This window comes from Octopus sinensis, linkage group LG14, assembly GCF_006345805.1.
Source record: "Octopus sinensis linkage group LG14, ASM634580v1, whole genome shotgun sequence".
NCBI lineage: Eukaryota > Metazoa > Mollusca > Cephalopoda > Octopoda > Octopodidae > Octopus > Octopus sinensis.
In genome coordinates this window covers 49,618,849-49,644,502 of record NC_043010.1, presented here as the reverse complement: position 1 = coordinate 49,644,502, position 25,654 = coordinate 49,618,849, and the positions used below count along the sequence as shown (strand labels likewise).

The 25,654-nt window shown below is 33.0% G+C and overlaps 1 protein-coding gene across 5 annotated transcripts in view; it reads right to left on the bottom strand.

Moving 5' to 3' along the window:
* LOC115219521 (probable JmjC domain-containing histone demethylation protein 2C) overlaps positions 1 to 25,654 on the bottom strand; it is a 321,052-nt gene that overhangs the window by 260,638 nt on the left and 34,760 nt on the right. For all 5 annotated transcript variants that reach the window (XM_036509010.1, XM_029789698.2, XM_029789699.2 and 2 more), the window contains exon 2: positions 17,694 to 17,846. In XM_036509010.1, the coding sequence (XP_036364903.1) occupies positions 17,694 to 17,846 (153 nt within the window). The remainder of the gene's footprint in view (positions 1 to 17,693; positions 17,847 to 25,654) is intronic.

Here is a 25,654-nt window from a genome sequence, read left to right as displayed (position 1 = left end):
TGGAGCTTACTGCAGAACCACTGTGTCTAAAAGCCATCAAACTATGGTAACAAAAGCAACAGCAAAGCTAAACCATGACCATGCCTGTCTTATGTCAATCAAAACTATTCATCACAAGTTTCATAAAACTGGATACCATAGGTGGTACCCTGTCAACCATCAACACTGGTAAGTGGAGAAAATGTTGACTAGACTTTCAAAAGTCATCATTTGCTCAATGAAACAATGTCATCTTTTCTGATGAATCATCATTCCCCACTCTGGGGTGAATTTATGCCTGGAGACAGCATAAAGAAGCCTTTATCTCTGACTGTTTGGCTCTGTGATGACGGAATTCTCTTGGCTCTTTAGTTGAGTCAACACAATGAATACCTAAACATTTGGGCTAATCATGTCCATCCTATGGCAAAGCACTGCTCTCTGATGGTACCACAATCTTCCAAAATGATAATGTTCCAATTCACATGGCTAATCATCATCATCATTTATCACCCATTTTCCAAAATTGGTATGAAGAGCATAAAAGTGAAGTAAACCACTTGGACTGTCCCTGACAACCACTGGATCTCAATATAACTGAACATTTATCATGTATTTTGGAGCAGCAAGTGAGGAGCTGCTTCCCTCAGCCATTGTCACTGAAAGAGTTAAAGCAGGTTATAATTGAACAATGCCTCAAAATTCCCCAAGAACTGCTCAGGACCATTACAAGTTAATTTCTTGTGACTGATGCCAAAGGTGGACAAACTCTGTACTAAATAATAAAAATTCCATTAGCTTGTCCAATCCTGTGTGTGTGTGTGTGTGTGTGTGTGCTTGAGGAGACTCTTGGTCTTTGTTAAGGCATCCCACTAAGGGGAGGCTAACTCATATATAAAACCTATTTTTCTACTGAACCAGATATTTTGCATATCTCTGGGGTTTTTGGTATTCCTAGTGAGAGTCATTGTGATGTTGTGCAAGCCACATTTATCTCAAAACTCTTACACAAGCATAGCTGAGACTTAGCTATCAAACAATGGTGATGCTCATCTAACAATTAGACAACCATCATCATGTACCAGACTAAATTTATTCTACAATGAACAATTGAACTTATGCTGTGTTGTTCTTTCTTATCTATATGACATCTAGCAATATTTTAACTATTTTGACAGTACACAGTATAAGCTCACATGAAGCCAAGAATGTGGTGCAGTTTTCATTCCTAGATGATAATATCTCACTTCACTCACAACACTCACACTGTGAGGAAAAATACAAACAACACAGCATTCCATTTCCTTTCTCATAAAAATTTGAAGGTATTGTGTTTTAGCATAGGAATTCAGTGTTATTACTATAATTAAAATAGCATTCCATCCATAAAATATGATTGAAGATTATTTTAATTATAATTATTTAGAATCATTATCTACGGTAACTATTATTATTGTGGGTTTGTCATAAAAGCTTTGAAGTCATCATCATCATTTTAACATCCACTTTTCTATGTTCACATAAATTGGACCGGATTTGTTGAGGCAGATTTTTTTTATAGCTGTATGCACTTCCTGTAATAGCACCTCCACCTGGTTTCATGTAGAGTGTTTCCTCATGACCAGACAGGATTCCATGGAAGACTGGAAACGGAAGACACTGCTTGCATGATGGTAACGCTCATTTACAACTATCACATAAATTCAAGGTAAGAAGATAGTAACACACACATACGTATTTCAAGGTAAGAAGATAGTAACACACACATACATATTTTCAGTTTCTATCTACCAAAATCACAGCTCAGGGTTATAGCAGAGGACCCTTGTCCAAGGTTCCACCCATTGAGACTGAACCCAAAACCATGTGGTTAGGAAGCAAACTTTTTACTACACAGCCATGTCTGTGCCAAGTAATAGAAAATATTACCTGCACCAAAAGAATGATTTCACAACTTAGTTAAAATTCACTGTTGGAATGGCTTCATTTATGAAACAAAAAGCATAGATTCTACAATCTTATTTCCCCCTGTCTCCAACATCTCAGTGCCTCTTGTTAAAGGATGAAATTATTGCAACAATTATCAAATAGAAATTTCATCCTTCATACTTCAGCTGATGTCATGTCATGCTTAAGTTAACTGTGGGATGATCTATATGCATTTTTCCTCTACTAGCACAGGGAGGACAGTAGCAACTTTGGATTGAGGATGTCTAAAACATGCAGTTCTTCTATATTAACAGTATGGAGAAGAATCTGTAGGATGTTAGTATGAATAAGATGTTATGTATTCAAACAATGTTTTGCTTACAGCTTAGATATCTTTCATACAGCTAACCACTTAACAACTAAGTAGACAAGCCAATGAGGAAGCCTGGTCTGCTTGAAATAGCATCCATTTCTTACTGTCTTAAAAAGAAAGGAAGGATGCACAAGATAAGGTTGTCTGAGATATACATGTTAGTCACTTTGTTTATAAATCTGCTCAGTCAAAGCTGACTTGGGATTAAGCAACAGCAACAAAATAGGAGAGGAATTTGTCTTGTCAGATAAACTGTCACTCATGACAATAAGATTGTTACACTTAACAACTTAATCTCATAGCCATTGCACTACAACAGGTATTGAGAAAATTGACTTGTATTTATTGTATTTAAAAAAAACCCAAAAACATACTTGCACATGTGCATGGGAGGTTGTTTTTTTTTTTAATAAAAAAACAAATACTAATTCAAAATTAAATTTTTCATTAACTCTGACTTTTTCACCTGTACAAGTAAGGATGTGTTGTTAAGAAGCTCATTTTGCAACCACATGGTTTCAAGTGCAGTTTCACTGCACAGCAACTTGGGCAAGTGTACTTCTTCTATAGCCCTGGGTTAACCAATGCCTTGTGAGTGAATCTGGGTAAACAGAAACTGTGTGGAAGCCCATCTCCTTGTTTCTTTCTGTATTCCTTTCTGTGGAAGAGTGTAGGCTTGAAACATTAAAGACTTTTTCACTTCTTGAGCGTTATACTAACACATCTGTCTGTTGTCTACACCACCTGTCTTTGTCTTTTTTGTGAATTCTCCCTGTGTGTGTGTGGTGTGTGCGTGCGTGCATGTGTGCGTGCGTGTGTCCACAACTGGTGTTGGTTAATTTATATCCAGCAAAAAAAGACGAGTTAGAATAAATACCAGACTTTGAAAACTAAGTACTGGAGTTGTTTCTTTGACTAAAATCCTGCAAGGCAATGCTCCAGCATGAATTATACATCTCTTAGTTTCTGATATTGTTAGTGGTTCTATTCCTACCATAAACTCAGATATTAAACAAATAGACCATCTAAGCCTGGATTCAAAATAGCTGGCAACATTCAAAATTTCTCTGAATGTTTCAAGAAGCCACAATAAAAAGTTAAAATTTTAATACTGAACAGAGATTAGAAGATAAAAATTTCACTTGATTAAACATTAAAAAGAAAAACTCTTCCACACATAATGTAAAAATTTGAATACATATTGTGTGTGCATGCTCACAAATGCAAACACACACAAACACAAATATTGCATACTCACAAAAAAAGATGGAGAATAAGGTAACACAGAAAGGTGAGACTATTTCAAAGGGAATCCAATCTTATTAGAGTGACACACACACACACACACACACACACACAGAAAGCAAAGATGGATCAATATATAAAAGAGACAGAAATGTATACATATATGTGTGTGTGTGCGTTCAGGTATATTAGAGAGGGAGGGTAAAGAACATTGTAACTAGATACTGAAGAATGCAAGTTCCTCTTTGATTGACTCGAGAAAATCAGGTGAGAAATCTATAAGTCTTAGAATGGAAAGGCTGAGTGTAACAATATACAATAAGACAGAAGGATGCTAAGGCTTGTAATATTTGAATAAGATGTGTGAAATGTTGGCTTTGACACACATGCACGCACTCACACTTGCACAACAAATGGAAAACCTTTCAATCACAACTCCCAAAAGCAATTTACTCTCACATCCTCCTAATGCAAATCTTCTTTCAGGAAACTTGATAATGCTAAAGCCACCAGAGATGAAGAAATTAATTGAGCAGCACTTTCTTTCCCTCCTCACATTCATGCACACCTCTAGCATACATTGTTCCATGTAAAAAATATCAAATTATTTATTTATATTATGTAGCTTTATCAATGAATTAAGAGATAAAACAAAAAAAATTAGGGTTTATACAAATAGGGGTTATAAAAACCAGAGTACCTTTTCATCCAAAGATAATATCTCGTCAAATCAACAAAAAAAAAATGATATATAAAAAAATGTTGGCACCTAGTGAAGCATAAAATAAGATAAATCTGCCAATTTCTCTCATATGTAATTATCATCTTGCCTTTCAATACTTCACATACTCCAAAACTGATATTATTGCACATATTATTTCATATATTATATTTTAAGCTGAAAATCAATATTAAATATTTTAATCTGATAAAGTTTAGTTATTACTGCACCTGATTAGTACACAAATACTCAAATAGCCACTTAGTTACTAATCTACTCCACTGTTCACCGATTTGAACAATCATTAGTATTAACTTCATGCATCCTTATTATTTTCATTGATTTTGTATTTATTTACTATCCTAGTGGGGGTTGAATAAGTATGTTAGTATAACATTATTCTCCTGTTACAGCCTTATATCATCTTGTTAGAAAAAGCTTCATTTTTCTAAGATCCACTGGAGCTACTCTTTCACCAGGTCTTTTTTCATTTTTATCAGTCTCTGCTTGTAGCTTATTTTAAGCCAGGACAGATCACCTTCTTTCATTCTATGATCCTACAAACGAAGTCATCTATCTTCAATACTTGTGCATATTAAAAGCCAACAACTTTAATATGTAGCAGTCTTTCCATCAGATCACATCATATCTGCCTACCTTTCAAGTCTTGATTATTACTCCTATATCAATTCTAGCTTACCTGGAGATAAATAACAGAAACGAACAATGAAAGTGGTTGATAATATGCAGCCGTTACTCCTACTGGATACCAGCTCTACTATACACAGCATCAGCATGATATTCGCCATTTCTGCTAATGCAGTAGCAGTAGTATTTTAAGTTCTGCTATTTCGCTTATTGGTTTTGGCTGAGATTTTACATCTGGATAGCTTCCTATTGCCAACATTGTGCATCCACCAATAACATAACAGAAGAACAGTTTTGGTATTCCAAACTAATAAACTGTAAATAATTTTGTTTTTAATTACATGCTAATTAGAATTCTGTTCAGCAATGGTTTGCTTTGACCTAAGCCTCCAATTTACATTGTGGTAGAGAGTTTTATATTTATAATAATCTTCAGAGATTTCAATGCACAATATTTATAATCAAAATCTTTAATATTTAGTTTAAAAGAGCAGTGAGTTGCATAGATCATCAGTCCAGATGTATTACAACGTTCAATTTCATCCTTTGCAATCTAATTTCAATCCTCATTTGGCTAACTTTGCCTTTATTAAATTATCAGTAATGTAGTGAGTGGGACAGATTTAATCAGCTGCATTTTTCCCATACAAAAGTTAGTATTGTGTCTAGCTAAAATAAATCAATATTTAGTTTAGGTAAAGTGGAGAGTGGCAGAAATAGATTAAATGACTTGAAGTATTTAGTTGTGTCTTTTATGCTTCTAATTCAAACCTCTCCATGTGTTTATAAAATACACACTAGATATATACTTCGATCAATTAAACTGACTACACCACAATATGAATATCAAGCCTGCAGAAGATAGGGGTAAAAACTCAAGATACGTAGACATGGCTGTGTGATAAAAAAACCTTGTTTTCTAACCACATGGTTCCATGCTCAGGGGCAAGTGTCTTCTACTATAGCCACAGGCTGACCAAAGCCTTGAGAATGGATTTGGTAGATGGAAACTGAAAGAAGCCCATTGTGTGTGTGTGTGTTTACATCCCCATAACTTAGCAGTTCAGCAAAAGAGACCGATAGAACAAGTGCCAGGTTTAATAAAATACAAGTACTGGGGGTAATTCATTTGACTAAAAATTCCTCCAGGTGGTGCCACAGCATAGCCATAGTCTAATGACTGAAACAAGTAAAAGATACATTTGAAGGTTCTCAGCTGAAAACCAGAATTTAACTTTTGTATTTACGGGGCTGAAGTACAGAACATTATAAGTACACAGCATTATACAAAGTCAGTTATTTAGAGTCCAGGGCAGTTTGTACTAACTATGAAGGGCCATTGAGAACTTATCTCAATTGCTTGTAGGAGGCAGAACTCATTTGAAAAGGAAAATATCTACTTCCTCTCTTCACTCTCACTGTTGTCATACTGTGCTCATATATCTTGTATCTTACAGATATTCATAACTCACATTTTTTTCTCCTTGATATCAAGTACATAGTGAACTCTTGACATTAAACAAGAATCTCCTGAATTATTCTTTGTGTTAGCTCCACGATATAAGAACGCTATAACATTCATGCCACTTCATTTATTACATTTAATGCTTTGTCTTCCTTTTCTGTCCTGCTGTGGGATCTAGTACATTATATTTCATATTTTATTCAGAATTTATTGTTTCAATCCTAATCATTTTCTTTTTTCCTAGAGAGCTTGCCTTATGTGTCAGGGTACTAGAGAGAATGATGAGTACCAGTTCATTTGTAAACATATATTTGTATATATTCACATTATTGTTACACTTATGGTTATCATATAAAAATATTTAAGGAATAATTGATGTGTTTTAAAGGTTTAGAAGCAAAACTGGCTAACTAGATATATTGGACTACAAATTCAGATACCTAAAATTCAAATTCACTGCAAGGGTTTTGTTGTATTTTAGAGAAATTCATTTGATTCTCTATGTCTCACTTCACCTGCGTGTTAGGAAAAGGTATATATGGATGTTATCTCAATTAAGCAGAATTCTATTGCAATGGAGAGTAGTAGAATACCAGATTACCATAACTAGTCCTTGAGGCTGGTGGATTAATTTACATACATGATTTAAAAGATAATAAAATAAAAACAAATATTGATATTGGTTTATAGATTCAAATAATGATCTTTTGTATCATTGTTATATAATCCTGTTATTTTACTCATCTATTTTTCAGCAACCCTATTTGAATTCTCACGAACTAGAAGCCTTTTTTGTTAAGAGAAATAATTGTGATGCCCATTATTTCTAAACCTGTAAACTATTTATGAGTAGAAGCACTCTATGATCGAAGCCTGAATGATGTTAAAGCTGATATTAACTTGAAACACTACATGTAATGATAGCATTTAGGTCAAGAGTAACCTACATACAATGTTCTTCCTTCATCTGAACAAAGGAAAAAATATTAAACACGTCTTTGAATAGGTACAGGTGTGGATGTGTGGTTAAGAAGCTGGCATCCCAACTACATAAATTCAGGTTCAATTCTAATGAGTAGTCCTGAGCTGACTAAAGCCTTGTGAGTAGATTTGATAGATGGAAACTGAAAGAAGCTTATCATATATATGTGTATGTATATGTATGTGAGGAAATGTATGTTTGTCTCTCCTTCACTTTACTACACATGATTGTTGTAAATGAATGTCATTTATTCACAGTAAACATGTGATGTCAAGACAAGGGGAAATACTGACTTACTCAGAAACAGGTAAGGGTTGACATAAGGAAGAGCATCCAGCAGTAGAAAATCTGCCTCAGTAAATTCCATCTAACCCATGCAAGCATTGAAAAGTAGACATTAAAACAATGATGATGGGCCATTTCTATGCCTCATACTTCTGTTGCACGGAATAATTTTTCAGCATCAAAAACTTTTTCTAATCAAAATATCTTGAATATTGTGTATTTAAATGATGTTATAACAATATTCCAATATTCGATTTAACAATATTACGGCTGTCACTTTGCTTATCTTTAAATAAGTAGGCACATTGCCCTAACTTTCAGTTTAGTCATTCAGCATTCAGATTACTTTGTCAAATGTAATGCTTATTTATTTACATAGTTTTCAATTGATCATGCACTATATCATAGCTTTGAGAGATTAATGATGTCGTTAATTTGTAAAATGACGTTGTAGAGTAGGTTTGAGAGGCCAGGTCTAGCTGGTTTGAAGATAAAACAGGTAGAATATTTTGGCTGCATATGGCCAGTTTAACTGCTGAAGGGTTAAAACTTAACATATATTTGCATATTTCCTAAGACAACAAAATATTTAAACATTCTTTCATACACAATATTCTATTTTGAATCAGCATGCTATTCTAAATGAGAATTTTTTTTAATATTCAAGCATTATTGTTTGCACTAATGTCAGTCCTGACCAAAAAGGCCCAAGATAAAAGGCATTCTGGCCATGACCATCCCACCTTATATTCAGACGATTTATCTATGACAACATTACATTATCTAATGTATTTTCCCATTTTTACCCCAAGATGGTAGGATGTAATTTGAGAGAGATTTGGTGGCAGTTTTATCAGGTCAAGTAATGACACAGTCACTTGTACATCTATATTGTTTTACTGAAAGGTGTTACACTACTAATAAAAAAAATCCAAATCTTAAAATCTGGCGCTAACATAACTTAAGAAAGTCATATAACTCATCTTAGTCAACAGAATATAAAACAATTATCACTTGTTTTCAAATTTAAATTGATTTTACAGTATGTAACAAAATTAAAATCATTTATTTATCTTTGGTTAGTAAGTGTTATTTCTTATTTGCTTCTCTCAAGAAATCACAGGAAATGACTTCTATTCCATTCAAACTTTGCTTTTATGGCCTAGACATCAATGTTTTGAAACTGACCTATTTTCCATCACATTTCAGATTTTGCACTGAGTTGCTGAAGCAGAAATATTGTTATAGCAAATATTCTGCTCAATATCACAGATTTGCTTTTCAGTTGGTTGACCGTAAGCACTTGAGCATGTCCCTTAGTGGCTGACAATATGTGCATCTCTGAACATGAGCAGGAGTAGTGGTGTAGCATCATGACCATGTGTTGAGAGGGATTCTTTGGGGTTTAAACAAATGCAACAAAATCAAAGTTTGAAGGAAATATTAGCAATTTTTCATACTTTCTAAAAGTAAGCAAATAGGAAATAACAATTGCTTTCCAAGGACAAAAAAAATCATGTTACACAGTGTTATTCATACAATTACACTAGTTTTGATATTTACTCCCTTGTACTGGTTTAATAACTAAGTTCCATCTTTTTTTTTTGTAGGGGGGGGGGGATAGAATAGACAAAAGTAAAATACATGTGAGTATTTAGTTGTAGAACTAAGATAACCGCCAAAAATAAAAAAAATAAAAAAACAACAGTCAAATGTACATTTGTCTGTAGAGGAAAGAATCCATACAGTTAAATATTTTATTCAGAAATTTCCATACCAACTTAAAAGATTTTCTGAGCACAAAGATATTAAAAAAAAAGTGTTGCTTAAAAGGAAAAAGACAACTTGTGGTTTAGATTAAATGGTCTTTATAAATAATAATATGTGCTATTGTGTTCCTTGAACATATTTAGCTACTTGATGACCAAAATTATAGGTAAATCCACTTTCAAGGAAAATAAATTTGCCTGGTTATCATTGCTTTGTACTTATTTAAACACAAAAGACAGTTTACTCTTCAATAATACTACTTCCTTTGTATAGCAAATACACAATATACCAACCAACTAATGAAAAGCCATACCATATTGGTTATGTCTGGAGATTTTATATCCAACCAAGTTAACTTTACAAAGAGCATTCAGCTGTAAAATATCCGTTTCAACAATTCTGAATTCATAAAAGCATTCAACTAATATTGGTCTGGAAACTGAATGTAAAGACATTAATATATAATACTGATTTCTTCATTAGGCATGAAGTTCTTAAGCTTCCAAGGCTTTGCTGAATTGTAGAATATTATAATTTTCTGTTTCCCTTTTTTTCTTTTTTGAGTGGGAGTAACTGGGCTCAACATGAGGCCACAAAATTAAAGAGAGATGAGATGAAATGACAACTATGTATTTTACTAAGTTTCATTGATAATTTATGTGAAATGAAATTGAAACTAGACTGCATTAGCATCTCACTAGGGTGCTTACTTATACAATTGTCATCACTACAAACTGTTTAATATCAATATTGTTCAATTGTTCTGCAATAAAACTGAAATCTAAAAAAATAGGACCGCATCAACATACAGCAAGAATTTAAAGCTTGAAATCCACCTTCTATTTAAGAGAATTTAGAGACCATGGGTTTGTAATGCATTATAACTTGAATATGGGGTTTAAAGTTGAATAAACCTCCAGTACTTGACTAGTACTTATCTTAATACAGCTGGAAATGTCAAATGTCAAATTTTAGAGCAGAGATGGAATCTTGTTTCCATAGGGAAGGAGCATAGTCAATTGATTCAACTTCATTATATTACTGATAATTATTTTATTTATTTATTCCAAAGATTGATAGTGTTAAAATCTCTGAACAAGGAACATATTCACTGACTTGATCAAGTAGGTGGTAAAATCCTTTGACAACACTTATAAATAAGAACAGAAGAATAAATAAAATAAGCAGCAAAACATGGCAATACTCTGAAACATGATTGTACATACTGCTAAAGGAATTAAAGTAACCATTCTGATGTTAATGCCAAAGACAAATGTAAAGTATGTAGTGCAGGTTATATGACCACTTTAAGTAGCAGTAGTAGTGGAATAAATGAGGAATTTGCTGGCTTATAGTACCATTCAGTGACAAAAATGTTTCCCAATGAGTGTTCAGTTTCCTATCCAGAAGGATATCTCTCATTTACTTCATGCCACAAAAGGTGAAATAAATACTGGTGGTTCAGAAAAGGATTAGCTTTTAGCAAAACCCAGAGTCAGTTTTGCATATTCATAGGGAAGGAGTAGATATAATGAATTGATTCAACCTCATTATGTTACTGGTACTAATTTTATCAATCCTGAAGCCTCGTACTGAAGTGAATACCGTAAAGCAATTCACTAAAGCCTTAATGATTATGAAAATATTTTGTTCCCAAAATGAAGAAAGTCAGTTGACCCAGACAGTATTTGAACTGCCATCCATTAGCACATTTATAGGGAAGGAATATAGTCAATTGAAATGATTCTAGTAGATGACTGGTACTTATCAATCCCAGAAAGATTAAAGGTAAAATCGATCTCAATTAATAATGATATCAACATAGATATACTTATGTTTTAATATTATAATTTGTAGTTCATATTATAATATATAAAAATAGATTCAGAAAAGTGGCATGGACAATATCTCAATGAAACATATTTCCGATTTTAACCTCAAGTGGTTTTATCTGATTTCAAATTAACATATGTACACTGACTAAAGCCATTAAAAGCAAACAATGAGCAAAACAGAACTTTTAGTAAAGCCAGTGGATCATCACAAATATAAAACTAGTTTATACCATCAGCAAATTACAACTTGCCTTGTGTCCCAAAGCTGTTATCATTTCCTTTTGACAACATTTTGTTATGAATGTTTGTGACAGTAATTACATTAATTTATTTAAATTAAGAATGTTGAATTTATTTATTATATTTTCTTCCTTTTTCTTTTTTTACAGTTTTATATCCATTTATTTGTGCAGACATTTTTCAGATTGTTTCTACTGAAGGAATTTTTTTCTTTTTTCAGTTGAGTGCCCTTACTTTCACTAACTACAGAAGCAAAAATTAGGATTAGGACCTGTTGTCATTTAGGAAAACTTGGCAAGTAATATCTTGATTATGGACACTATACTATGACTTTTAGTAAGGTTTGAATGAAACAAGTTCCACTTTTTAAAGGATTCTTGGTTTCTAAACAAAAAACACAATATCAATGTTATTTACTCATTTGCCAATACTTGCCACTTAAATAAGAAAATTAAATCAGAAAATTCTAATTTACATTAAAGTATGAATTTTCACTTATTTAAAATCATAAATCACATGTCATGGAATTTTAGCAAACAAATTATTTTGTATGTCAGGAAGATTTTTCTGATTAGCTAATATGAATTCCTACTCTAAATTGCTTCTACTGTCAGAGTACGTAAGTCTCTATAGTAAACAGGTCCAATAATATAACTGAATTGAAAATGAAAACAAACCCCTCCATGTACACACATACTTGTTTCAATTACGGACTGTGAGAAATGTGTAAGCCAAATAAAGATTTTCCAACACATTCAAATAAAATTTAAAGAACTTCCGGAGTTATGAAGCAATTTGCTCTATTTTTGTTCATCAAACTTTACTTGAACTCAATTTAATTTAATTCAATCCAGCAAAGTATTGAGGTTAGATCTTTTTGGCAACAGTAATTAACTTCAAGAGAATTTATCAGCTTCTAAACATTTATATCACCTGGAAACAGTTCAAATTCAGAGCCAGTTACATTGATGTCAGAAACTAGTAGCAACCTCTATAGAATAAAATCTAAGAAAATAATGACACTACTTTGGTCCAATGCCCAGTCAGTAGTACTTTTAACACATTCCTTTTTGTACCAAAAACAGGAAATTAGCTATGGAACTATATTTCTAATTTTTACCTATATTTGTCTTGTTGAGAATATTCTTCAGTATCATTTTGTATAAGCACTAGTCAAATACTGGTTGTACATATCAATTTTAAGTCAGTTATCAAATATAGCCTTTAGTTTAACTATTGTAAGAAAGACCTCCAGAGTTGCTTTAACATGTTCAAATTGGAGTATTTTATGAAAAAAAAACAGTAGAGAATTAATTTACAAGATATCTGTATACACAAGACAGCAAAGGGGGCACTGTTAATCGAAAAGTTAACTTCATTAACCAAAAAGTTAGCCCCGATAACTGTTAATCAGTTACTTATTTCCAAATGTAACAGAATTTATCAATGAACCATTAACATTAATTTTTATTATGGAAAAAACAAAACAAAAAAAAAAACAGTTTTTGTTCTAAAACCACCTTTAAAATGTGCCAAAACTATAAAATCTGTTCACATCAATCAAATTGAAGTTAACAGAAGTTAACTCAAGTGGAATTCAGTTAACAGAAGTTAAATGTAACAAAAGATAATTAGTCCAATAATGATTTCCAAAGTTAACTTAAAAGTTAAACTGTTAACGAAAGTGTTAACTTTCTTAATTAACGATTAACGGTTTGGTGCCCAGGTTTGCAAGACAGTTATGAAATGGAAAGAAGTTCAAGGTTTACTGATTAGCGAACTAAATCAGTGAAAGAATGCCATGGATAAATTTTGAACTCATTAGTTTTTCAATTTAGTAGATAAACTATTCAGCCAAATTGTGATTGAAGGTGGGAGAAATACTTGTAAATATGACATTTACTTAGTAATATATGAAGTAGAGCACATCACAGTATAAATGTTCCAGTCTCGAATTGTTTGTAACAACTATAATCAGGTTTTGCTTAATCAAGCTTGTCAGTAGTCAGCAGATTACTTAACAAAAACAGAAATTGTATACAGACTGAGACATCTCAAATGCGTAATCCAGATCTTTACCATAGTTCTGAATGTAAAGTTAAAGGTACATTCACACTTGTTCTAAAGGAACACTCAGAATTGAAGAAAGAACATGTCTAACTTCACTTTTCTCTTTTTCTCTTTTTTACTTGTCTCAGTCATTTGACCGTGGCCATGCTGGAGCACCACCTTTAATCGAGCAAGCTGGAGCACCACCTTTAATCGAGCAAATCGACCCCAGGACTTATTTTTGTAAGCCTAGTACTTATTCTATCGGTCTCTTTTACCAAACCGCTAAGTTACAGAGACGTAAACACACCAGCATCGGTTGTCAAGCAATGTTGGGAGGACAGACACAGACACACAAACACATACATATATATACATATATACAACGGGCTTCTTTCAGTTTCTGTCTACCAAATCCACTCACAAGGCTTTGGTTGGCCCGAGGCTATAGTAGAAGACACTTGCCCAAGGTGCCACGTAGTGGGACTGAACCCTGAACCATGTGGTCGGTAAGCAAGCTACTTACCACACAGCCACTCCTAAGTATGAAAATTTTGTAGAAAACTTTAAAAATATGCTTTTACATGATCCAACTATCTACTTTTTGTAAACTGCACATTACAAATGAATCTGAAAATGCTTCAATTATTTGTTGTTTAGAAAGAAAATTAAAGTTTTACTCTCATAAACAGGCCAAATGAATATTTGTTCAACAGGCATGGAAAACATTATTCAGTTCAGCTGATTAACAAAAAAGATATTGCAACACACAAGTTAGACAGGCTCATTCATTGTCACTAAACATCTAAGATATTGCATATAAAAGGTGTGTATGCACAGGCAATACTGTATGTGTGTGTGTGTTTCCCCAACTCCTAATATAATAATGAGCGTAGTGTTTTTATATATTTGTATATATGTATATTTGTCCAGCATCACACCGGATGCGGAGAAAAAATAGTAATTCAGTGAAGGAGAGGTAGTGAGAGTAATAGCCCTGACTGAGAGACAGTGAGTGAAAAGAAGGGGTGGGAAAAAATCAGCATTTCAACTCTGTGCGAATATATGTGTGCATGTACAAGGGAAGTACGTGAATGTTTGTATGTGTGATTATAATGTACCTTATTTTGTACCTTATTTATGTATAAAATACTACAATTAGCTGTCATTATTGATGGAACATGGTCAGCTAGTTTGTATTATGTTTACATGCTTAGCATAAAACTAAGTCAAGACAATGTCATAACATATTTTACAGTTGAGTAGTTTGTTGGGCATGGAAACTAGTGAGAGTTGACAACTGGAATGGCATCCAGCCATAGAATATTGCCTCATCTAACCCATGTCAGCATAGATAAAGCAGAGGTAAAACAATGTTTTATATGTATATAACATATGTATGTATATGTGTGTGTATATAATGCATGAACACTCAAATATGATGCACAAATATACATATGTAATATATATATGTAGTTGTAACAAGTAGACAAACCACATTAACTTAAAAAAAAAAACAACTGTCTTTTAACACAGCTATACATGACAAATTGGAAACAATCTATCGAATAAGCATACACAAGCACACTGTTTGAACTGAGAAAATCAAGAGCAAAAGAAGATTTAATTGCAGGTTGCAACTCTATCAATCAATCAAATGATACTGAAATGAAATGCAATAAAAAGCCATCTAGTGAATACTATGCCAACTTGGCAGCTATATCAAAGAAGCATTAAAGCTATTCCAAGCAATAGCTGTGATCAGAACGGTTTATGTTTGGAGTACAATGGCTGCATAAATTCAGTGAAACTGTCTCATGTGCAAAGGAACTCCATAGCTTTCAATATTCTTAGCAAAACATTATTAATAATATGGTGTTGAGTGCTAAATCGTTAGAGCTGGGTTAATGTTCTTGAAAAACATATGAATATCACATGAATTTCATTCCTGATCCCTTAAACATCTATGAAGCCTTGCAGCTGGGAAAGAAATCAATGAGCTAAAGGAGCCTTAGTTTGCTCACTCAGTCAGCTGGAAATAATAACTAAATCTCCCTCATGTCACACTCTACCTGATGGCAGATAGTTAATTACCACCTAAAATATAGAATACAGTGAATGATGTAGTTCTAGATATAGAAAAACTGACTGAAGAGAAAAGATGACATGATGCTAACAGGAACGCTTATGGATATAACTCTGTCTGATCAGGGCTGACCAGAAGCTAAAACAACATTAATGTTACAGTGATAAATATCATATGAGTCAAACTAACTGAATCTATCACCTGATTTCAGGATGGGGTTCACTGCAGTTCTTTTATAATGCTAACACTTTTGAGAAAGTTATTAATGTAATAAATAGGAGTTTTAATTCCTGATCTCTTAATATATATATATTTAACGTCTACCTTCCATGGTAGCATGGGTACACACACACACACACACACATATATATATATATTTAACGTCTACCTTCCATGGTAGCATGGGTACACACACACACACACACATATATATATATATATATATATATATATATATATGTATATATATATACACACACACACACAACTGAATATTTATACTTGGGTTTTTTTTTTTAATCAATAATATATATTGCACAATTCAAAGAAGTGAAAACAAAATGTTAATTTTCTCATTACTGTAAACTACTCTTTAGATAATCTGCTTTATAAGGATTAGCAAATATTATTTTAAAATATGGGAAATGTAAAAAATATTAAAAATTTGAAGTTATAAAAAAATAACTGTATTATTTTTTTTTTTATGAGCAAAAAGAAAAGAGTATTTTCCAAGATTCATAAAATTATTTACAGTGACTTGTTTGTTAGTAATTATAGAAAAGGTGATCTAATATTTAATATTTCTATTAATGTTTAATAAGTAAATATTTACGCACAACACTGTGTGTATTAGAAAATCTAAGGTAAATTTGAAGTAGTTAACCTTCAGATTTTTATTGTAGAACTTTAAATAGATGTGAATAGACCCTGACATTCTCTTAATTAATAGAAAAAAATAAAGGAGATTACCCTAACATGTTTCTCAGTTCATTGGCCATTCATTAGCCAGGTAATGGACTACCCCATTCTTCTACCCATGATGAAACCATAGAACAAATTGCAATTTAAATCAAGTACAAACTATATAGAGTAACATTTATTTGCCAGCATAAAGTGGCAGTTCATATTAGGATGGTGTTACTACCTTTTTTTAACTCCAGGAAAACATCTTTTTCAGCTGGCTATCGATGCACAATTGCATCCTTATACCTCAAACAAAGGAGCTAATGTCCCCACTCAACCTTAAACGGTACCTGCAGTCCGTTGGTTTCTGGGTTATTTCTCTTAATTGGCACAGGATAACCTTGGCTAGAGATGGCAGCACTAGGCTTCACTTGAGGTATATAGTTTTAAAGTGACACACAGTCACTGATCTCATAAGGAGAAAAACAATTAGTTTTAAATCTCTGAGTGAGAATTAAGTAGTAACAGTACTACATAATAAAATCTATTTGCCAGGACTGCCACTTTACGTTAGCAAATAGACTTTACTCTGTAGTACTGTTACTACTTATTTCTTGCTCAGAGATTTAAAACTAATTGCTTTTCTACTTACGAGATCAGTAGCTGTGTGTCCCTTTATACCGCAAGCAAGGCCTAGTGCTGGCATCTTTAGCCAACGGTTATCCTGTGCCAATGAAGAGAAATAACCCAGAAACCATTGGTCTGCAAGTACCGTTTAAGGGTGAGTGGAGACATTAGCTCCCTTGTTTGAGGTATAAGGATGCAGTTGTGCGTTGACAGCTAGCTAAACAGGTAGTAACACCATCCTAATCAAGACTGCCACGTTATGTTGGCAAATAGACTTTACTCTGTAGCATTGTTACTACTTATTTCTCACTTGGAGATTTAAAACTAATTGTTTTTCTCCTTACAAACTATTTTCATTTATTATTAAAGGGTCAGTATCCTTTACAACAAAACTGCTGTAAATTTGTCTCAGACTACCATTCTTTTTCCCCACTCAAGTGAATTAAGTACAACGGTACCAAGAAAGTGAAAAAAGAAAATAATTGGGTTTATGACCGAATTACAATGATGCATTAGTTATAAGTATTATGAATAAAATGTGATGGCATTAACTTACCAGAGCAGGCCATTTCATCTGAGATGGTGATCTGTTTGGAAATTCTCTTGGAACTAACACAACTGAGTACTCCACAAGGAAAATCTGACATATTTCATAGATTTTAATCCATTCTCGTTTGTCCCAACTTATTCCATCAAATTCTACCAGTATCTGAAATTTGTAAAAGTTTTCATAAATTATCATGATCAACTTTGAAAGACTAGACAATAAAAATGAAATAAATTCTTGAAAATAGCTTCATTTATTTCTATTAAAAAGTTATATACACTATGTTGAAAGACATTAAATAAGGTAATTTATATATATTTTACATCAACTTTTCAAAATTATTTTCCCTGTATAAGTTCAAATAATTTTATTAGTAAATTGGGAATTTTTTAATGCCTTCACATATACACAGGCTTACAGAGACAAACATACAATAGCTTAGAGATGATTCGATAAAGAAGCTTCTATGCAGTTATTTGGCCTGTTAGAAATATGTTTCTCTATGTTTCTTTATTAGCCACACAGAGCTGAACACAGAGGGGACAAATTACAAAGTTGAGCTTTTCTTTTTGGGGAGGAAAAAAAAAAAAGTCACATCTCCCTCACATCACACACTACCATCTTAAATAAAGGAAAAAGTTCAGATTGGGCAGTGCAGTTCCCAATATACAAAAAAAAGAAAGAAAAAAGAAAAAAACAATGATTAATAACAGGAATGTCTCTGATCATAGATCTGTTCAAATAGGGCAGAGTTAGGACTAAACAACAACATATAACTTAAACATCTCTTCTATCTCTCTCTTAATCCTTTTTGCCCCTTGTGGAGCACAGGGCCTCAACAGTTTGTTTTCCACTTAACTTAAACATAAAGAAAATAAACAAGAAGAGTTAATAATCTATACATTTTTTTTAATGGTTTTAAAATGTGTACATTTTCTATTATAAGTAACAACTTCTATCAAGATCTGGAATGACACCTGTCATCAAATATACTCTTATTTCTGTTGTGAAACAGGTGAATTGTGTTATATTTACAGTATTGTGGATAGTCGCTTGCTTTGCTCTCCATTCTATTATTAATATATAAACACATCCGGTCAACATCTGCACACAGTATGTATCTATCTAGTCTGAGACACCATTGTTATGCTAATGGGGTAGTGCATGTATTTTGCATGGTTGCGTGTGGTCAGGACTATTTAAGGTGACTAATGAACAGGTTTTATGGTGTGTCACTAAGATAATGCTGGTGAATCATGAAACATAATTACAACAGGTGTCTGAAGATTTGAACTAATTGCTGTGGACTTATTTGATTGTCATAAACATGACAAATAGTCATACTAATGAAATAAAGACTAAAAGTATTTAGAAATTTGGGATAAGTTTGTATGTAAGATCAGGGTGCTGATGTTTACAGCAAAGACTTTCATATGTGAGAGAGAGAGAGAGAGAGATGAATTTTTCAACTACAGAGTATCATTAGTTTCCTTGGACCTTTATTAACAGTTAACAATATTAAAGTTTACTTAAATTCTGAAAATATTGTACCTAAATGTTGTCTTCATCATCACTCTAGAGATGGGTACCCCAGACACAGGATTCTGTTACATTACAGGTGAGATTATTAAACATTTCTTCTAGTCAAACCAACAATTAGAGCACATTTGGCTGTTATCTTCAGCAAACTGAATGATCACATTGAATAGGTACATTGTCTCTCAACTTGCTACAACAGCCAAATTTCCTTCAAATAATACCTAACTGTCTTTGAAAAAAAGGACATATTGAATAATGTGGTCTTGGGTCCACTATGTTAATGCAAAAGGCAGGATACCCACTGCAAGAAAACCTTTTCTCTTAGGTTTGCTAAATCAGGTTAGTTCTAGGGCTAATTAACTTCTATTGATAACACTTTATACAGCAATCTGCCTGAGACAGCCTCTGGTTCTAAGATATAAAATTGCCAATGTTAATGTGTTTGGCTCTATTTTAAATCCTTCCACCATAATTCAAAATTAGAACTTTGATGAGGTTGTTTCAAACCCTGACTCAATCATTTAGCATTCAGATTACTCTGTCAAGCATAATGCTTATTTATTCACATCAATTTGAATTAGTCATGCATTATCTTGAAGCTTTGAAATTTTAATGACATGACTGTTTATTTTTAGAATAATATCATAGGATAAGTATAAGAGATCAGATCTGACCAGTTTGAACATAAAACCAATAGACAATTTTGGTCTGATATATAATATTTGTTTTTCTCACAACAATCAATCACTAACAAATTACACTGTTGATCATTTTAGAAAAAAATAAGTTTAATATTTAATTTCATATATATTTTAGTCAGTTAGGTGGCTAATTGAAACATCAGTGACTTTTCAATCACTGTCTTCTTTTATAAGTAGTGTCAGATTTTGTCTTAGTATGTGGTTACCAGTGAATAGTACATGCTAAACGATTAATAGCGAAAAATTATTTTACTTAATCACTTAAAATTCTTGATTATTCTTAAAATTAAATGAGACACATAATATATATATATATTACATATAATAAAACATGTCTTTGTTTGTATTCACGTTAGTAGGAGACTAAAACAACATATAAAGAGGGAGTGAGTAGCAGCTAGAGATGTTAAGTGTAGGTGAGGAAAAGTGAAGGAATTATAATTAAAGTGAGCTGTGATGAAAGGTTTTGCAAAAGCCTGAGTAACAGGTATTTTGATCAAAATGACACTGTAAATTTTGTCCTAAATTTTGCAAAATATTTTCACATAATTTCATATATACTCAAAAGGAAAAAATGGAAAAGAATTGTAAGCAACATATTATGTCTTGATCTTAAATGATGGATAGTCAAACATACATAAACAAGCACAAACACACAAAAACAATATAATATTTGTTTTTCTCACTGAATGTTATACACAACAATCAATCACTAACAAATTACACTGTTGATCATTTTAGAAAAAAAATAAGTTTAATATTTAATTTCATATATATTTTAGTCAGCTAGATGGTTAATTGCAACATTAGTGACTTATCAATCACTGTCTTCTTTTATAAGTAGCGTCAGATTTTGTCTTAGTATGTGGTTACCAGTGAATAGTACATGCCACTGACACTGCTCAAAGAAGCAGAAATGCGCATCCAGTATTATTACCAATTCTGCTGGCCAACTTTCATCTGGTACCGATATATTTGTGGTTTTAAACACACTAAGTCCATAAGAGATATTGCCCCTGGATAAATACCACAGTTAATTTACCTTTCATGATCTATTTGCATTAAGTATGATACAGAAATGGTGCTCTCTCTCTCTCTCTCTATATATATATATATCTATCTATCTCTCCCTCTCTCCACACCCACATGCACACATTTATATTAAAAGATTTGTTACAAAATTTTCATAGATGTAAAAAGCATGAGTTATTGTTATATTTTTCTACTAAAAAAAAACAAATACAAATGCAAAGTCTTTTAGGTAGGAAATTTATTGTGGATTTTTCATATTATGAACGAGTGTGCAATTTTCTATCATAAATAATATTATCATCATTTTTTTTTTTATGACCTGAATATGCTAGTATCAGAAATAGAAGAATGAAAGTATTTCTGCCAGTTATGCTTAAGCAGTCTCTTTTACTGAAATATACTGCCACAATCTCTTGCTTATGGACAAATAAACATTGCTCAAGACCAGTAATAAATTTATCACACATTTTCACTATATAATTTATAGAGACTTGTTTCACCATCATTATTACTGTCCTCATACTAAGCAACATTTAACATCATTTCAACAAATTTCTACATCATTCAAGGAATGTATAGCTGAACATTTCTCAATGTCCAACTATTTTTAATATCAGTTTCCTTTAATTTATTGACACTTTTAGCTTTGTAATGAAGTAAACTTAAGAGATAATGATATAATAGTATGAAATCATCTCATTGCCATGAAACCGTTCGAAGTTTTCATTTTCCAGATGCGTTTCAAATATTTGATGTAAGCCAAAGTCTTTGCCAAGTATTCCTCAATGTTGATATATCAACATTGTTCCAATCATTAGAGACTACAGAAATGACATCTTTGATGATTGAAGCAAGCTTACAGTTCAAAATGTCTGTATGCAATTCTCCATGGAGAGTAAAATTTCTTGGCTGCAAGGATGTAATATACAGGATATTGGTAGTTCATAGAAGGGAAGGTAAATGCAGAGAATATAGCTTTCCAGTAAAAAACAAGAAAATTTTAGTGTTCTTCCAATCCAGATTATCTGTAATGAGCTCATATTACAGATGCCAAGTAGTTATTGAATTATAAAACTTCTTAAAAATCCCCTTTCTGAGCTATTAATATTGAAAGGTGATCCATTTCCTTTCTGTGGTTACCAAGATATATATCTGTAATTCATTTTTAGAATTTTCACAAAGAAATTAAACCCAATGTCACAGAGCATATGCAGATATATCACTGAATTGTAAAGGTATATTGAGATAACCATTGATACAGCATAACCATGTGAAGTGGATCAAACACTAGATATGAATACTGTTGAGTTAGGTTTTCATGCCAGGTGAGTTTTGTCACAGAAAAGAATAGCACTTCACAAAAATAATTATTTCCAGTATTTTTCATAATTTGAAATTATGTATAATGAACTGCAGCTGAGCATAACTTCTTGACATTATATATATTATTTCATCTGAATGAATGGGATGATTCCTATAATCTTTTGTTCTTTTACTTATTTCAGTCATTGAACTGCAGCCATACATGTTGCTGAAGCAAGTATTTTTTTCACACCCAGGTGGATCTTTTTTTAATTTAGGCTACTCTTTTCTGAAGTGAAGTAGATATCTGGTCTTTTATAGAATTCAAACTATGCTATCATCAGCCAGGTAGACAAAGATAAGGGGAGAAATGAATACTACCTTGCCTACAACATCTGCAAAAGCTTTTTAGTTCAGGAACATTTGTGTAACTGAAAATCACTTGCATTTGTAGCCTATACAGTTGTGTATATACAAGCATGAGTGTGTAATGTACAGGTGAGTACATGAATGTGCATGTGTGTGTGTGTGTGTGTGTGTGTGTGTGTGAGAGAGAGAGAGAGAGCATGCGTGTGTGTTTGAAATAAAATGTTCCTTAAAAATATAATGATTAAAAAAGAAAATTACTGAACTAGTTTTTAACTTTTGGAAATCAACAAGAAAAATAAACTTTACATAACTGCAAAAATGATACTTTCAGAGAATCCATTCTTATAGAAGTCACACTCTCTGCAGAATACATTAGACAGTAATTGATTTTCAAAGTCAACAACTTTGATTGCATTAGAAATGTCAGAGATGAAAGCTTATTTCAACCAAGTGATAATTCTACTTCGAAGTGCATTTTATAAAACAGCAAGTGCTGGCATCAAATATAATATCTTAGTTGACATTTTTTTTAATACACTATATAAGAGAAATAAATAAATTAACAACATTCTTTAAATTTTCTTTTCTTTCTTCTATTTTTGTTCATACTTCAAAAAGAAAAGAAGAAAATCACTTTCAATTTAACAAAAACTCCATCATAGATAGAACTGAGTGCATTTTAAAGAAGTTTTCCTTCTGACAGAAATTTTTATTCCAAATTGACTCATTAGAAAGTAATTTTTCAGACTGTTAGTGCTTTATGGATTTTGCTATCTGTCAAACACCTTTATCAAAATACATTTATGTAATTTGATTCAATTTCATTTTCTATGATCTGGTCAATTTTCTGTAGAAATGGGGAGGAAAAAAGAGAAGAGCTAATTCATCATCGACAGCTCATAACACTTTATCAGTGTGTAGTGAGGGCGCGTGGCTTAGTGGTTAGGGCATTCGGCTCATGATCGTAAGGTTGTGAGTTTGATTCCCAGCGACGCGTTGTGTCCTTGAGCATGACACTTTATTTCACGTTGCTCCAGTCCACTCAGCTGGCAAAAATGAGTTGTACTTGTATTTCAAAGGGTCAGCCTTGTCACTCTCTGTGTCACGCTGATTATCCCCGAGAACTACGTTAAGGGTACACGTGTCTGTGGAATGCTCAGCCATTTGCACGTTAATTTCACGAGCAAGCTGTTCCGTTGATCGTATCAGCTGGGACCCTCGTCGTCGTAACCGGCGGAGTCTTTATCAGTGTGTAAATATCTAACATGCACACTGAATGGCTATACCAGCATAAATATACTCAGTGAAAAAAAAAAAAAAAGCATTTGTATGGCTTTGTATACAGGAGTGGCTGTGTAGTAAGTAGCTTGCTTACCAACCACATGTTTTCAGGTTCAGTCCCTCTGCGTGGCACCTTGGGCAAGTGTCTTCTACTATAGCCCTGAGCCAACCTTGTGAGTGAATTTGGTAGATGGAAACTGTGCGGAAGCCCATCAGGTATATATCTGTGTGTGTGTATACGTATAAATGATTTTGTGCGCCTTTGTGTTTGTTATGTTCCCGCCTGCACCATGTGACATCCAGTGTTAATTTGTCTACATCCCAATAACTTAGCAGTTTGGCAAAAGTGCCCAATAGAATAAGTACCAAACTTAACCCATATATACCCCTGGTTGCATTTTCATAACGCAAAATCAGCTCCTACTTGTTTGAACATGAGCATACAAAATGTTCAGTGGGTAGTCGACACCTATCACTAATAGTTGCATACTGTCCTTCTCTTCCAGATTGTGAAAGCTTATCGTAACGTTTAATCTAAATACAGTGAAATTTTAACACTTCATTTTTTAATGGGCATATATGGGTTAAAAGGAAAAAAAATACTATGATTAATTTGTTTGACTAAATCCTTCAAGACAGTGCTCAAGCACGACATGACCACAGACTGAAACAAGTAAAAGATAAAATTTAACTCCAAACTATACAGACTTTGAGCTCATATGCAACAGACGGTTCTTAAGCACAAAAAAATGAAAACAAAATATTGGTTTCGTATTTTGGCACAAGGCCAGCAATTTCAAAGGAGGGGATAAATTGGCCTGGTATGTGTGTATGTACACAATCTCATCATTTTGTAAAGCATACACACATACACATATATACACATAGGCACAAACACACACACACACACACACACACACACATGCAGTAGGACCCAGAATCATGTGGTTGAGAGGGCCCTGGGCTGATCAAAGCCTTGAGTGGATTTGAAAGCTGGAAACGGAAAGAAGCCCATTGTATACATATGCATATGTATACATGTGGCTCTGTGTGAATGTGTGTTACTGTCTCCTTGCTATGAAATAGTGTGGTAGTTGTAACGAGTGTTACTGTCATGCAAGTAGTGTCCATCCCCCAAATTCTATGGAAACATATCTAGACATGGGGGGAAAATATTACTTTATGTGAAAACAATTGTTGGCTGACAACAGCAAGGGGGTTGGACTGTAGAAAATCTGTTTCAACAAATTCCATCTGACCAATGCAAGCACAAAGAAGCAGACATTAAATGATATGTGCGTGTGCATGCATATACAGATATATATATATTATGGGTCATCCCATAAATAATGGGCTTTTTTTCAATTCCATGAATTAAAAGTCAGAGGGGACAGGATAAACTACCTGCATCAACTTAAAAGCAGGTAATAATTTTACCTTGTTCTTATTCTCAGTGCAAGTTTTGAAGAGTGCAGCTCGATTTTAACAGTTACCTTTTTCAAAGCTGTGTTGGAAGTATCAAAGGAACATATTCAGTATATTTTGCTTTCTGAGTTCAATAAACGCAACAACGCAATGGAAATTGTGAGGAATATTAATGCGGTATATGGGGGTCAGACAATAATTATAAGCCAGTGTCAATGGTAGTTCCAGAAATTCTGAGCCGGAAACTACAGTTTAGAAGATGAACCTCACCCTGGAAAATCTGTAGAGCTTGAAGACACCCTGCAAATGTTGGAACAAAAT